Source organism: Dendrobates tinctorius, unplaced genomic scaffold, assembly GCF_039654945.1.
Source record: "Dendrobates tinctorius isolate UK_male_01 unplaced genomic scaffold, ASM3965494v1 ptg000129l, whole genome shotgun sequence".
NCBI lineage: Eukaryota > Metazoa > Chordata > Amphibia > Anura > Dendrobatidae > Dendrobates > Dendrobates tinctorius.
In genome coordinates, this window is record NW_027361797.1 from 23,663,322 (window position 1) to 23,680,368 (window position 17,047).

Below are 17,047 nucleotides of genomic sequence, written 5' to 3' on the forward strand. Positions count from 1 at the left end.
CCCAAGAGTATGCTGGAATACTAAAATGAGATGTCATCAGCGGGCATAAGCTGTGGTCACTGATGCAACCTTCATCCCCACCCTAAAATGAAGCCTCATTAGTGACATCTTTTTCAGGGGCTGGGCTATTCCATGCTCTGCTGAGAATGCGTTGGTTGTCAATTTCCATGAATCCTCAGTAGAATATTGTAACAGTGAAATATTCTTTTTAATGCACATTGACAGTGCGCTCCCTCGCCGGCTGTGATGAGAAATGACAAACCAGAAAGAGAACGCACTGTCATTGTGCATTACAAGGCGATAACCTGGTGAGAAGGAAAAGCAGAGACCATACCCATACTTGAAAGTGATGTCAGTTTCGGGTGTGAGGCTGATCTCTGTTCTCCATTTTCGTTGGGTTCTCTCCTTACCATGCAATGTCTTAATGACTCATTATGTCTCATGAGAGGCAGCGAGGGAGCCCATTGTCACTATGCGTTAAAAGTAAAATTGCACAGTGACAAGAATCTAATGAGCATATGTCGGAATTGACAACCAATGCATGCTAAGTAAAGCAGGGACTAGCCCAGCCCTTGAAATGTCATTGATGATGACTCATTTCAGGGTGGAGACAGATACTGCAACAGGGACATCTTGAGTATCCTAGCATGCACTAGGGATTCTCAAAGAAAGCACTATCAAACAGGAAGTTGGTAAAAATAAATAAATAAAAGCAGTTAGAGCAGAGATGGAATAGTAGGCAGGGGCATAACATCTCCAGTCGCAGGGGTCGCAGCTGCGACGGGGCGCCTGAGCGTTTAGGGGCCCGAACGCCAGTGCCACCAGTCAGGGCATTAATGCCCTGACTGGCGTATGGAGCCACTATGAGCAGAGGGGGCCTGAATCAGGCCCCAGCAGTGGGGCAGGCTGGGTGAGAGGGGGGGTCAGAGACGCACCATGTCAGCGCCGACTCCCCCCGCCGCATTGAACTATACCGGCGTCGGCACAGTTCAAAGCAATGATGGAGGAGAGAGCATCAGCTGACGCTCCCTCTCCCATCATTCCCCACTCTGCCTCTGACACACAGCGAGTGCGCGATGATGTCATCGCGCACTCACTGTGTATCAGGCAGAGCAGGAGACAGGAGCAGCCAGCAGCGCGGGCATGAGGAGAAGGTGAGGAGCTTTTTTTATGCAACAGTGAGTACAGCCAGGACTGTGGGGCCATTCTTAGGGGGGCTGTATACCATGGTGCTGTATACCATGGGGCGTGCTGTATACCATGGGGGTGCTGTGCTGTATACCATGGGGGGCGCTGTGCTGTATACCATGGGGGGATGCTGTGCTGTATACCATGGGGGCTGTATACCATGCAGGGCTGTGCTGTATACCATGTGGTGCTGTGCTACATACCATGAGGTGCTGTGCTATATACTATGCTGCAGTGTTATATACCATGGGGGGTACATTCTATTCTATGGGGGAGGCTGTGTTATATAATATGGAGGGCGACCTCTATGGTGTAGCAAGTCAGACACCTGCCTTCCACTCCTTTCATTCTCTATGTGGGGGTAGAGTTATGGGAGCGGTGGGGCTGTGGACAGTTCGAGGGATGGAGCCTGGGCTGGTCTCAAGGGGGCCCCAAAAATTTTGCCAGTATGTGGCCCCCAAAATTCCTAGTGGCAGCCCGGGGTGGGGGGCCCCATTTGAAAGTTCGCATCAGGGTCAATAACTTTGTAGGTACGCCACTGATAGTAGGGACTTTTTAATTAAAGTATATTAGAAAAGAAATTAAATTATTACATTAAACTGAATTATATAATCCTAAATGTCTGTTAGTTTCAGACCACCCATTTGTGAGGTTTTTTTGTCCTAAAAAGCTCAGATCTTTACAAAATTAAATTTTTTAGAAAACTAAACAAAAAATAAACATATGTGAAGGGTTATTGCTTTTTTTAGGTTTCACTGCAATAAACTCAACAATTAAGGCTGATTGTTTCTTCTATCAAATGGCCAATAAATATTCCAAACATGTGGGATTTTACAATTGTTTCAGAAGTCGCAGGAAAGTACGGAAATTCGGAAAGTCATTTAATCCCTGAAGAAACGCTGAAGATATTTTATCATGAGACGCTTGAGAACTACGGTCACAACACAAACCTAACACTAATGATTATACCTTAAGCAGTTTTACTGCAAGTCCAGCGAGGCTCAAGGAGTATTGTTTCATCGTGTCTCTTACTCCTTCACAATCCAGGAAGATGAGTTCATTCCCAAAAATCTTCATGCTGAGACCACATTTTAGTTCTCTCTTTTCAGTCATTCCTTCTGTAAACTTCAAGTAGATGATGGAAAAAGCCATTAATCAAATTTACTTTTATTATTTTTTTAAGACCACTACTATCAATACTATATTTATTTAATTTTGATAGCGCCATTAATTCTACAGCGCTTTACAGACATCATTATCTCTGTCCCCATTGGGGCTCACAATCTAAATTCCCTATCAGTTTGTTTTTGAAATGTGGGAGGAAACTTGAGAACCCAGAGAAAAAGAAGTGGAAAATCCAGCAAAATGGATCCTTGAAAAATTATTTATTGAAAAGCACCGATTGGCAGAATGGGGAATTTGTATCCATGAATGGGTGGGTACTTATATCCCTATTACAGAATAGAGAAGCAAGTTTGATACTCTCCATTCATACTCTACGGAACTGCTGAGTATGAGAACAGCGCTTGGCTGTCGTTTAAGGAATCAATGGAGAGGTGGTCCAACACGGGCACTACCGATCCATTCTAGAAAAAAGGTGTTCCTATTCTGCTAACCTATGCAGCTTCCAGTTGTCCGAACCCCTCCGATCAATAGGTTATAACTTGTTTTCACTAGACAACCCATTAACTATAAATTGACAGAAATATAAATCATGATCTCTGTATTTCTATGCTCTATTTTATGTTTCTAATATGACTACTAGGATCTTCTTTCTTTACTGTTAAAATTATATTATATACTATATCTTGATCATGAGTCAACTTGCAGCTGCATCTGGCTCCAGTGATATCCCCTGGGACCATGACATGTGAGGCACAATGGTGGGCTTGTGGCATATGCCCTTCTATACAGAACAGGGTGAAAGGTCTGTTTGGCTTGGATTAGGATGTAATACTTCATTACCTTCTGGTGTAGTTCATTTAGCTTGTTGTACTTTCCACTTGGACAGCTGTGCTTGGATTTCTTGACTTTTTGCTGATCAGACTTTTTTCCCAGCAGTTCCCCTGGATTGTACCGCTTAGATGTAGGCTTCTTATCAGTAGGTGATGTTACAGTCTCCATGGGTGGTTCAGAAGTAAACTGCTTGTCTTCCCCTTTCCCCACAAGAATTTCATTTAATGTTGAAGAGTGACGACCCAGCAATGACTTCAGAAGATCTTCTGCATTTTCCAAGCGAATTCCAAGCTAGGATAAAACATTAAAGCAGTCATGGCCACCATCAATTTCCAACGTTATCTATGAGCATATTTCTAATTTGCTGTTAATAACTGTTGTATTAAATTACAAATGTATATACTGTAATTGCTATAAAATGCCCTCCATTTAATTTCCTGATATGACCTGATATGGAAATACTACTGTCCACCAAGTCTAACTGATCTACTACTGGAGATATCATGAGTGCATACGTAAGAAGAGGCTGCTCACACTGCTATGTCCTCTCTCTAGGTGATCTAATACTGGAGATATCAGGAGTGCGGAGGTAAGAAGAGGCTGCTCACACTGCTGTCCACCCTATGTGATCTAATACTGGAGATATCAGGGGTGCTGAGGTAAGAAGAGACTGCTCACACTGCTGTCCACCCTATGTGATCTAATACTGGAGATATCAGGGATGCTGAGGTAAGAAGAGGTGCTCACACTGCTGTCCACCCAGTCTATGTGATCTAATACTGGAGATACCAGTGGTGCTGAGGTAAGAAGACACTTCTCACACTGCTGTCCACTCTGTCTATGTGATCTAATACTGGACATGTCAGTGGTGCTGAAGTAAGAAAAGGCTGCTCACACTGCTGTCCACCCTTTCTATGTGATATAATACTGGAGATACCAGTGGTGCTGAGGTAAGATGATGCTTCTCACACTGCTGTCCACTCTGTCTATGTGATCTAATACTGGACATATCAGGGGTGCTGAGGTAAGAAGAGGCTGCTCACACTACTGTCCACCCTGTCTATGTGATCTAATACTGGAGATATCAGGGGTGCTGAGGTAAGAAGATGCTGCTCACACTATTGTCCACCCTGTCTATCTGATCTAATATTGAAGATACCAGTGGTGCTGAGGTATGAAGAGGCTGCTCACACTGCTGTCTAGCCTGTCTATGTTATCTAATACTAGATATATCAGGAGTGCTGAGATAAGAAGAGGATGCTCACACTGCTGCTTACTCTGTCTATGTGATCTAATACTGGACATATCAGAAGTGATGAGGCAAGAAGATGCTGCTTACACTGCTGTCCACCCTGTCTACCTGATGTAATACTGGAGATTCCAGGGGTGCTGAGGTAAGAAGAGGCTGCTCACACTGCTGCCCACCTTGTCTGTATGACCTAATACTGGAAATACCAAGGGTGCTGAGGTAAGAAGAGGCTGCTCACACTGCTGTCCACCCTGTCAATATGATCTAATACTGAAAATACCAAGGGTGCTAAGGTAAGAAGAGGCTGCTCACAATGCTGTCCACCCTGTTTATATGACCTAATACTGGCAATACCAAGGGTGCTGAGGTAAGAAGAGGCTGCTCACACTGCTGTCCGCCATGTCTAACTGAACTAATACTGCATATACCGGGGGGCTGAGGTAAGAAGAGGCTGCCCACACTACTGTCCTACCTGTAATTTTGAATGACCATATATGGCATATGTACTTGGTTCTTCATGGTCACTGCAGTGGACCTTCCTACTGCACATGCTCACAGTCTCCTGTACTGACATTCTAAGACAGGGTTGTATCACTGTAACAGGACGGCTGCCATTATAGTTCCATAGCGTCACCGCCATAGAGAAAACAATTATGATTTGCTAACTAAATGTATTTATGAAATTATAATTATATTTCATTTAGTTATTTACTTATTTATTTATTTTCTATTCCCCGAGAACCCCTTAGAAAAAAATGTGTAAATCATTGAGATACGATCATTTGAATTTAAGCTATACAAGTAGATAACATACTGACTCACCTCAATTACATTCACTGCTCGACCCAACGTGTGTATTGTAAGGTTGGCCATTGCAGAGCGTGGAATGAAGGATGATGGTGTAAAAATCAGTGAAGCCTCCATATTGGCACCTACAGAATCTGGAAGGATTTTTGTAAAATATTAAGGACAAAAGCTTTTCATAAAAGAATGGCAAAACACAGTGTATCACACTTGCCAAAATAACTAGAATAATGCAAATTTCTTAAAATTTCCATAGTAACTTATAATTAAAAGCTGTTACATTTTCAGTTGAGGTGCATAATTTGCTTTGACTGAGGCCACATTCACATTATGGAGTTTTGTGTACATGTTTTATCATTTTTTTTCAACAGAACACGTAACCATTAAAGTCCATGAATCTTAAAATGGAGATATGTTCGAGTTGTTAAAATTTGCGGGCCAAACATATATGTGAATTAATGGGCCTTTGATATACTAAACAGTACACTGATGTCATCCATGTTACATCCATGTGCTGTCTATTAAAAAAAAATGATAAAATCACTGTTTTATCTGCTGCCGATTTACTAGTTTTCTGAATACTGAGCTCTGTATAACCCTTCCCACATCACTGATTGGCTGCTTTCTGAAGACAAAGCCAATCAGTGTGGGGTTATACAGAGCTCAGCATTCAGAAAACTGGTAGATCGGCAGCAGATAAAACAGTGATTTTATCAAACAGCACAGGAATTGTCACACCACTGGAATAAGAGTCTCTGTTTCTATCTTATGCTGCTCTCATATTTGGTGGTAAAAATTTGGTGACAGATTCCCTTCAAGGCCAGATTTTCTAATTCAGTTTCAGTGCAATTTTTGTGTATTTTTTTTAACCAACAGTGCATTCAAAAGAAAGAAAAAGTATAAATAATAATTACTACTGGTCTTTTCTCGTGCTCACTTTTGTGTTTGACCAAATTCTGTGTGTAAATTTGGCTTTGCGAATATATTCACTTTTTATGGCACATCAGTCTATTTTCAACTCTACTAAGGAACAGTGTCCCAGCTTTTATAAATACTACCATACCAAATGCAAATCATGGGAGCTTCTAATTACACTTTTTCAATGATCACTTATAGACTGCATATAAACACCCACTACAGTCCCATTCATGGGGCAATAATTATTGATGAGCGAGTATACTCGTTGCTCGGGTTTTTCCGAGCATGCTCGGGTGTCCTCCGAGTATTTTGGCGTGCTCGGAGATTTAGATTTCGTCATCTCATCTGCATGATTTACGACTGATAGACAGCTTGAATACATGTGTGGAATGCCTGTTTGTTAGGGAATTCCCACATGTGTCCAGCCTGTCTACAAGTCGCAAATAATGCAGATTAGACAGCGAAAACTAAATCTCAGAGCACGCCAAAATACTCGGAGGTCACCCGAGCATGGTCGGGAAAACCCGAGCAACGAGTATACTCGCTCATCAATAGCAATAATGCAAAAAAAAAAGACAGGTTTGCTAGTTTGCTGGTAGTGGTTGGCAATGGTACCTGAGTGAACTGTAGCATCTGAATATGTTGAGTATTTCCATGATTCACCCTCAAAATCCTTGGTGAGAATGTCATCAGGTAGGTTATCTGCAACGACTTGTTTGAGAGGATCATCAGATTCTAGGAGTTGTGACAAGTGACTCCATACAAAAGACCCCACTGAAATGACAAAAATAAGTCATAAATGATTGAAAATCTCCGAAATCTGGGGTTACGTGAAGCCATTCTCAGATTTGAAGTGGAACCGAGCTTTAAAATTCAGCCATGTCCTCACATTAACTCCTTAGAAAAGATTAATTAAGACCTAACAATAGAGACTGTTTTCAGAATGATCAGAAAAAAATGCAAATCTTATTAGGACACTTTCTTTCAGACATAAATTTTGAAGCCATTTAATTTCCATCTTGAAAGTATGTCTTGTGTGAATAAATCAATTTACTAATGAAGTCATTTAACATCCTCTTTGGTTGCTAGAGGCCAAGGGAGACGTGACGGGCTGCCAAGGCTTCTCTTCAGAATGCAGGAGTTTGTGTCCTTTTATTCCTCGGAAAGACAATTTATTTTAGGAATTGATAGCTAGATTTGTATAGTATACATCAAGAAATTGGCAACCTTTACCAAGCAGTTTTTACAAAAGTTGCTTTATTTGTAAAAGTTTTATGAGCCTCGTTTTTCAGCTTTTGTTTTTTTTCCTACCATTCTCCCAAGTGCCATAACTTTTTTATTTTTCCATTAACATAGTTGTATGAAGCCTTGATTTTTTCAGGACGTATTGTACTTTAGAATGACAAAATTGCTTTTATGATGTGATGTACTGAAAAGCGAGAAAAATATACCAAGTATGAATATTTTTTTTTTTTTAAGTACTGAGAAAAAAAACTAAGAATTTGTATGTAAAAATGTTTTTTTTGCTTCTGTCCCCTTTTTCCAAGAGCCATAATAACGTTTTCAATTTTCAGTCAATGAGACTGTGTGAGGACTTGTATTTTGAGCCTTGAGCCATTCTCTTTACCATTTTGAAGTATATATGATGTTTTGATCACCTTTTATAATCATCATTGGCGCAGTTGCAGCAGCCAAACCCCCCCCCCCACAATTTTGGTGTTAAGATTTTTTTTCTTTATACTGTTTGCCTGTTTGGGTAATTTATTTTATGTTATAATAGATCAGATTTTTACAAATATGAAGATACAACATAACTATATTATTTAATTTTTTTATTTTTTAATTTTTAATGGGCTTTTGAGGTTTTGATTTAAACTTATGTTTTTTTACTATTTCATATTTTGTAACAAAATTTTTTTTTAACTTTTTATTGCATTTGTTAGTCCTCTTAGGCCAGGTTCATATTGCACAAAGGCAGCCTGTTCAACGCATAGCATTGACGGGTTGCGTTAACGCGATGGCGTTATACTATACCGCTAGCGCAGATGGTTCATCTGCGCTAGCGGTGACGGAGCCTCAGACGCTGCAGCCCGTGTCCGAGGCTCTGGCATAGAATGACGGCACATCACTAGCACATGCCGATTATGGCATGCGTTAGCGATGCGCCCGATAATAGGGGTTAATGACTGCGTTACACTGCGTTATTCTGCGGTGTAATGCAGGCCATCTAATGGACTGCCATAAAGTAGTATGAACCCAGCTTTAGTCCTCTTGATCCTGCGTAGGGGTGGACTGACCTATGGACCTGTCTGAGATAGAAAGAACATGTAAAGGATGATGTGCACTATGCTTTATTGTATGTGTACAGTTAACAGGTGGGAATTAGTGCAGGATAACGTAGTACTGGGTTTTGGCCACAAGATGGAGACAGAGAGCAGTGGGAAAAGAACTTAACAGCAAGCCTTAGGCTGGGGAAACTGCATAGTCATGGTGGGCGGAGTTATGGGACTGAGAAGGGGATTTCCAGAGAGAGGAGATATAAGAGAGGAGAGTCCCAGGGGCAGGGCAGAGAGTCACCCATGGGGAAGAAAGAAGTGAGAAGAGCACAGGAGAGGATGGAGAGAGGAGAAGCTCAGGAAGGACAGAGGAGAGCCAAAGACGGTGATTCGGAGAGGGGGGTGGCCCTGAGGAAGCAGCCGCAGGAGGGGATGGCAGCGACTGATGGAAGGTTTTGGTACTGGCCGGCTGGGACACCGAAGAGTGAGTAGGTGTACAGTGGGCAGACTTAGCCAGGGCGAAGCGCTGTGGCCATGGGCCTAATGGCAGCCACGGTGAAAGAACCCGGAGGGTCTTTGCCAATCGAAGCAGAAGGAAGGTGACTGGTACCCAGGCCAGGGAGCAGAAGCTGGTGTGTCTGCTGTGGATGTCAAGAGGACACCGAATAAAGTTTGGACCTGATTGAACAGATTTCTGCCTCTGCCTCCAGCCTGTTCCACAGCCGAAAGGGACCACCCCCCAGTCGGCACTCGTACTACACCTGTTCGATTGCTTGAGCCATATAAAGCAGAGCAAGGTATTTCTGTATATAGTAAAGATCACAGTCTCCTATGAACGCCAGCCAGGAACTGGTCTCTATAGGAGTACCGTCATGATAGGTACACCGATATGCAACTATAACAGCTCGCCCATCAGGACACGCTCTGTAAATGCCACTATCACACACTCACAGTGATATTTAACAGGTTAGCAGCAGATTTTGGAGCTCAGCTTTATGTGTGGCTGTTAGAGGTAGGTGATGGCTGAATATAACAGCCATCACCTGTCGACAAGGATGCAGACTCAATTTCTTAGCCTGTATCAAAGCTTGGTAGCCGGCATATGACATAACTGTAGGTCAATTGCCGGTAAGGGATTAAACAACATTTTTGAATAGAAAATTGATTGCCCTTGTCGTGGAATTTAAAGAGTAACTGTTGTTTTAACTAAATACAGTAGTTGAAATTATTATTGAACACGTCACCAATTTTCTGAGTAAATATATTTCTAAAGGTGCTATTGACATGAAATTGTCACCAGATGTCGATAACAACCCATCCAATCCACAGAGGCAAAGAAATTAAACCATAGAAGTCTGTAAATAAAATTATGTGTAATAATGAGAAATATGACAAAGTTGCCAAGTGCAGCGATACGCGTGGGGCCTTGCCTCCACACCCCCTCTTTTTCTCTGTAGCAGCGCATCCACATGGCTTCATTTTAAGCCATTACAGCTGGCATTGTGTTGTGACTGGGTTTGTCCATGCCCCCCTTTTTGTTCACTTGGTTCAGATCGCCATTCATCAGGTTTATGGTCATTTTCTCCTTGTGATTGTCAGGAACTTCTCCAGCTTCTTATAGTTTCTAGTGACCTAATTTATATTTATGCTCACTATATAACTTATAGGGACTAGATCCCTTTTCATGTCTAGCTGATTTCTGTTATGGAGTTTGAGACCTACTTTATGGTTATGCGGCTCCAGTATTCATTACAGTGCCAGGATTTGCATATGTGAGGGCTTATCACATCTGGTGGTACATTCATTATTATTAGCTCTGTGTTTTTCAGGGCAGCTATTATCATCATATTGTTCACATTATATAACTTATACATGCTCCATTTATGTACCTTCCAGGTGTTTTCATATATATGTGTTTTTCATTAGCCTGCATAAACTGCTACTTAGGGTGGATTTCCACACATTGATTGTCTACATGTGGGTGTTGGTTTACCATCACGCATTGTTTTTAATTGTTTTTATGGTTGGTTGTCTTGATGTGTAATAAAGGTTTTTTCATCTTTTACTTGTGGTTGTGCATACCATATTTAGTCTAGTCTTTTTCCCCTCCTTGTTTAATAATGAGAAATGACACAGGGAAAAAGTATTGAACAAGTGTACAGAAATGTAATAAATACTTGATACTAAAGTCTTTGTTCGTGATGGTGATAAAAGCTTCAAGATGTCTCCTGTATGGAGAAACTAGTCGCATGCATTGCTCAGGAGTGATTTTGGCCCATTCTTCCAAACAGTCTTCAAATCATGAAGGTCCCGTGGGCTCCTTCTATGAACCAAGTATTAGTTCCTTCCATAAATTTTCTAATGGATTCAGGTCAGGCCTGGCCATACTAGCAGCTTTATACCAACAATGTACCATATAACAACAATATACCATACCTGTCTGTCGTTCTGTCCCTCATCGTAATCAATGTCTGGGGATAAACATTTTTCAACATAGATGGTACCAAGATGCAAACGTCCAGGCTGAGAACCACTGGTGAATAAACTGCTGCGAGTTTTTCTCACGGTGGGACAGAACGACGGACAGGTGTGGTATATTATTATTTTTTTATTTCATTTTTATTACAAGAGATTGAGGGCTTCGGTGGAATTAGGCGAGGTCATAAGTATGGATTAATTAAGATTATTAAAGGAGTCTGTGTCATTCTTTCAATTAAAGGAATTTTTCTGGGTGTCTGTGTTTTCATACAATATGACTATGGATTTAGTAATGGGGGTGTCTTATTGACACCTCTCCATTACTAACCTCAGGGCTTGATGTCACCTGAGAATTCAAAGGTGACATCAACCCCCCAACTATCACCCCACTTGCCACCGCTACATTGCAATTGGGAAGAGCCAGGCAAAGGGCCAGAATTGGCGCATCTAATAGATGTGCCTTTTCTGGGCAGCTGCGGGCTGATATTTTTAGGCTGGGGGGGCGATATCCATGGCCCCTTACCAGCCTGAGAATACCATCTCCCAGCTGTCTGCTTTAGCAAGGCTGGTTGTCAAAAATGGGGGGACCCTAAACCATTTTTTTTAATTATTTATAGTTGTGGCCAAAAGTATTGACACCCCTGCAATTTTGTCAGATAATACTAAGTTTCTTCCTGAAAATGATTGCAAACACAAATTCTTTGGTATTATTATCTTCATTTAATTTGTCTTAAATGAAAAAACACAAAAAGAATTGTCCTAAAGCCAAGTTGGTTATAATTCCACACCAAACATAAAAAAGAGGGTGGACAAAAGTATTGGTGCTGTTCAAAAATCATGTGATGCTTCTCTAAGTTGTGTAATTAACAGCACCTGTAACTTACCTGTGGCACCTAACAGGTGTTGGCAATAACTAAATCACACTTGCAGCCAGTTGACATGGATTAAAGTTGACTCAACCTCTGTCCTGTGTCCTTGTGTGTACCACATTGAGCATGGAGAAAAGAAAGAAAACCAAAGAACTGTCTGAGGACTTGAGAAACCAAATTGTGAGGAAGCATGAGCAATCTCAAGGCTACAAGTCCATCTCCAAAGATCTGAATGTTCCTGTGTCTACCGTGCGCAGTGTCATCAAGAAGTTTAAAGCCCATGGCACTGTGGCTAACCTCCCTAGATGTGGACAGAAAAGAAAAATTGACAAGAGATTTCAATGCAAGATTGTGCGGATGTTGGATAAAGAACCTCGACTAACATCCAAACAAGTTCAAGCTGCCCTGCAGTCCGAGGTGTTATGATTGAGTCACCGTAGGAGGCAAAAACAGAAATGCTAGCTAAGTCCAGAAAACCAGAGAGGTTGGCAGCTATCGGATTGCAGACCCCTGAACCTATCAACACAACTAGCAGTAGCCGTGGGGGGTTCCTACGATGCCCTAGACCCCTCGATCACAGCCGGAGGACTAAATAGCCTAAAGACAGAAAGGGAAATCTAAACTGCCCCAGAGCAGACCCCAAAGCAAAAGGCAGCCCCACACATATAATGACGGTGAAGCAAGAAGAAAGAACACAACTCAGACAGAAAGATAGACTGAGCAAAGACGGGGCCCAAGCTAACTAGATAGGAAAGGACAGGAAGGCTGCTGTCTGCAATCCGTGAAAAACCCTATGAAAATAAGAGCCAACAGACTGACAGTGAAAAAGGCCCTGAAGACGCTAGGCTTCAATTGACTATGTCAGTACTCAGGAATATTCTGAAGACAGAGCAACCGGCAAAAGGAGATTCAGCTCACCCCAGCAGGGAATGGCAGAATCCAGAAAAGCAAGGCAAACAAAAACAAAACACAAATGCTAAAAGGCAAAGCAGAAAACTTAGCTTTAGAGGAGCAGGAATCAGACTGGTCTCTTAGAAGTCCACAGAGAAATCACCCGCAGGGCAGAAGGGCGTCGGCAGCCTTATATCCAGACCGTGACTCCACTCAGCCAGTCATCATCATTAGGCTCAGGTGCCTGATAATCAGGCTCATTACCTTCCTTTACCAGAATAGGGAGTTCACCAGACCTGAGTGACGAAGGGGAAAATGAACTCACAACAGTACCTCCCCCTTGAAGAGGGGTCACCGAACCCTCAACCACGCCACCAGGGCGATCAGGGTGAGCCCGATGAAAGGCACTCACCAATCTTTTGGCATGAATATCAGAGGCAGAGACCCAGGAATTATCCTCCTGACCATAACCCTTCCACTTAACCAAATACTGGAGTCTCCGTCTAGCCAGACGGGAATCCAGTATTTTCTCTACCTCATATTCCATGTTACCTTCAACCAATACAGGGTCCGGAGGTGCCACCCCAGGAACAACTGGTTCAACAAACCTCTTCAACAAGGACTTATGGAACACATTATGGATTTTAAATGTGACAGGAAGAGCCAAACGAAAAGAGACCGTATTAATAATCTCCAAAATCTTGTAAGGTCCAATAAATCTAGGCTTAAACTTAGGAGAAGCCACCTTCATAGCAATATTTTTTGACTAGATTATGGCCCGATGCCATCGCATCGGGAGGATGCGATAGCATCACACCTCTTGCCATGTTAACCCTCAACACACACATTCCTCTCACCTTTCACCATCTCCACTCACTCTTTCACTCCACATACGACCCCTTCTCTCACTCCGTCTCTCATACTCACGCCGTCATCGCCGCTGCTCCACGATCCCCGACATCTTCTTCCGCCGGCGCCATCCTGGATCCAGACGTTGTCCACGCCGGCGACATGTTCTTGCAGCGACGCCATCTTGAGTATCGTGAAATCCCGTGATAGTCAAGATGGCGTCGCCGGAAGAACATGTCGCCGGCGTGGACGACGTCGGGATCCAAAATGGCGTCGGCGAAATCTCGTGAGTTTTCGCCGACGCCATTTTGGATCCCGACGTCGTCCTCGCCGGCGACATGTTCTTGCGGCGACGCCATCTTGACTATCGCGGGATTTTGCCGATCCAAAATGGCGTCACCGCAAGAACATGTCGCCGGCATGGACGACATCGGGATCCAAAATGGCGTCGGCGTAATCTCGCAAGATTTCGCCAACGCCATCTTTTTGGATCCCGAGTCGTCCACGCCAGCGACATGTTCTTGCGGCGACGCCATCTTGAATATCGCGGGATTTCACGAAATCCAAGATGGCGTCGCCGCAAGAACATGTCGGCGGCCTGGAGAACGTCTGGATCCAGGATCGCGGCGGCGGAGGAAGATGTCGGGGCAGCGACGATGACGGTGTGAGTATGAGAAACGGAGTGAGAGAAAGGAACGTATGTGGAGTGAAAGAGTGAGTGGACGTGAGTGGAGGTGAAAGGTGAGAGGAGTGTGTGTTGAGGCGGTGTGGTGTGTTGAGGGTTAACATGTGCGTGTGTGTGTGGTGACGTCACCGGTTACAACTGGATGGAAGTTGTTACAACCGGAAGCTGCTTAGGGCATTTATTATTATAGATGATAACCACACCATATCACCAATCTTAAACTGGGGACCAATGGTCCTATGTCGATTGGAAAACCGCTGGGCCTTTTCCTGGGAGAGAGATAACTTATCCACCACTTGGTCCCAGATCTGCTGCATTCTCTCCACCACAGTGTCAACACCTGGGCAGGCAGAAGGCTCCACCTGCCCTGAAGAAAATCAAGGATGAAACCCAAAGTTACAAAAAAAAGGTGACATCAAAGTGGCAGAACTAGCTCTATTATTTAAAGCAAATTCGGCCAAGGGCAAAAATGAAACCCAATCATCCTGATCAGCGGAAATAAAACATCTCAAATACGACTCCAAGGTCTGGTTTGTTCTCTCTGTCTGTCCATTGGTCTGAGGGTGAAAAGCAGAGGAGAAGGACAACTGAATTCCCAGCTTGGAACAGAAAGTCCTCCAAAATCTAGACACAAACTGAACTCCTCTGTCAGATACAATGTTCTCAGGAATCCCGTGCAAGCGAACCACCTGTTGCAAAAACAGGGGCACCAACTCAGAGGAAGACGGCAACTTAGGGAGTGGTACAAGATGAACCATCTTAGAGAACCTATCACAAATCACCCAAATAACAGTCATTCTTTGAGAGACCGGCATATCAGAGATGAAATCCATTGAAATATGGGTCCATGGCCTCCTGGGGACGGCAAAGGCATCAACAACCCACTAGAGCGAGAACAAGATTTAGACCGGGAGCAAGTCCCACAGGACTGCACAAAATTCCTGACATCATGAGACAAGGTGGGCCACCAAAAAGAGCGACTCACCAGATCTCTAGTACCAAAAATACCTGGATGACCAGCCAATGCAGAGCAATGAACTTCAGACATCACTCTCTTCTTCCACTGGTCAGGAACATACAACTTTCCACTGGGACAACGCTCAGGTTTGTCCTCCTGGAACTCTTGCAGAGCAAGTCTCAAATCGGGCGAGATGGCAGAAAGAACTACCCCTTCGCAGAAGATGGTAGCAGGCTTGGTCACCACAGGAGAATCAGCAAAGAAGCTCCTAGAGAGGGCGTCTGCCTTGACATTCTTAGTTCCAGGAAGAAAAGAGACCACAAAATCAAAACGTGTAAAAAACAAGGCCCACCTAGCCTGTCTAGGGTTCAAGCGTTTAGCCGACTCTAGGTAAATCAAATTCTTGTGGTCAGTGAGGACCACAACTTGATGTTTAGCTCCCTCCAACCAATGTCTCCACTCCTCAAATGCCCATTTCATGGCCAACAGTTCCCGATTCCCCACATCATAGTTACGTTCAGATGGAGAGAACTTTCGGGAAAAGAAAGCACAGGGATTCATTTTAGATGTTACAGGATCCTTTCGGGACAAAACAGCTCCTGCACCAATCTCAGAAGCATCCACCTCTACCTGGAACGGGAGTGAGACATCAGGTTGCCGCAAAACCGGGGCGGAGGTAAATCTTCGCTTCAGCTCCTGAAAGGAAGCAACAGCCTCCGGAGACCAATTCAACACATCAGCACCCTTCTTAGTCAGATCAGTCAATGGCTTGGCAATACTAGAAAATTTTGCTATAAATTTCCGATAAAAATTAGCAAAACCCAAAAACTTCTGGAGGGCCTTCAAAGGTGGGCTGAACCCAATCATAAATGGCCTGTACCTTGGCCGGGTCCATTTCAATAGTTGACGGAGACAAAATAAGTCCCAAAAATGAAATCCTCTGTACTCCAAAAAGGCATTTCGATCCTTTGACATACAGGGAATTCTCCCTCAAGATCCGGAACACAGTCCGAATATGTTCCACACGAGAATCCCAATCCTTGGAGAAGATCAAAATATCATCCAGATAGATAATCAAAAATTTATCGACAAAGTCTCGGAAAATATCGTTCATGAAGCACTGGAAGACAGAAGGGGCATTAGTGAGCCCAAAAGGCATCACCAGGTACTCAAAATGTCCCTCCGGAGTATTAAACGCCGTATTCCATTCATCCCCCTGCTTAATGCGGATAAGATTATATGCCCCCCTGAAGTCAAGCTTGGTAAACCAGCAAGCGCCTCTAACTCTAGAGAATAGATCCGAAATCAGGGGTAACGGATAGTGATATTTAATTGTAATTTTGTTGAGGGCACGATAATCAATACAAGGCCTTAAAGAACCATCCTTTTTGGCCACAAAAAAAACCCGGCACCTAAGGGTGAAGAGGATGGTCTAATATGACCCTTCTCTAACACCTCCTTAATATAGGACCGCCTAGCCTGGTGCTCGGGTACAGATAAATTGAAGAGCCGACCCTTGGGAAATTTACACCCCGGGATCAGTTCAATTGCACAGTCATAACTCCTATGAGGAGGCAAGGACGCAGACTCATTCTCACTAAATACATCATAAACATAAAAGTCCGCCAAATAGTCAGGAACATCATGCGACTGAGGAGAGGTGGAAAAAAACGGAGCCTCACTAAAGGCACACCGACAACCCCAACTCACCACAGACACAGATTTCCAATCCAAAACTGGATTATGAATTTGCAACCAGGGAAACCCCAGAACAACGGCATCATGCAGACCATGCAACACCAAAAATCTGCAATTTTCTTGATGGTCTGGGGCGACCCGCATGACCACCTGGGTCCAAAACTGAGGTTTATTTTTCGCCAAAGGAGTAGCACCAATCCCCCTCAAAGGGATAGGCGTCTGCAGAGG

General features: G+C 43.4%; 1 protein-coding gene across 1 annotated transcript in view; it reads right to left on the minus strand.

Annotated features, from left to right (window-relative positions):
- The window catches only part of LOC141047831 (apolipophorins-like), a 53,817-nt gene that overhangs the window by 10,073 nt on the left and 26,697 nt on the right, over positions 1 to 17,047 (minus strand). The window contains exons 3-6 of the mRNA XM_073543152.1: positions 6,731 to 6,889; positions 5,216 to 5,334; positions 3,154 to 3,435; positions 2,158 to 2,313 (exon numbers count right to left, since the gene is read on the minus strand). Coding sequence (XP_073399253.1) covers positions 2,158 to 2,313; positions 3,154 to 3,435; positions 5,216 to 5,334; positions 6,731 to 6,889 — 716 coding nt within the window. The remainder of the gene's footprint in view (positions 1 to 2,157; positions 2,314 to 3,153; positions 3,436 to 5,215; positions 5,335 to 6,730; positions 6,890 to 17,047) is intronic.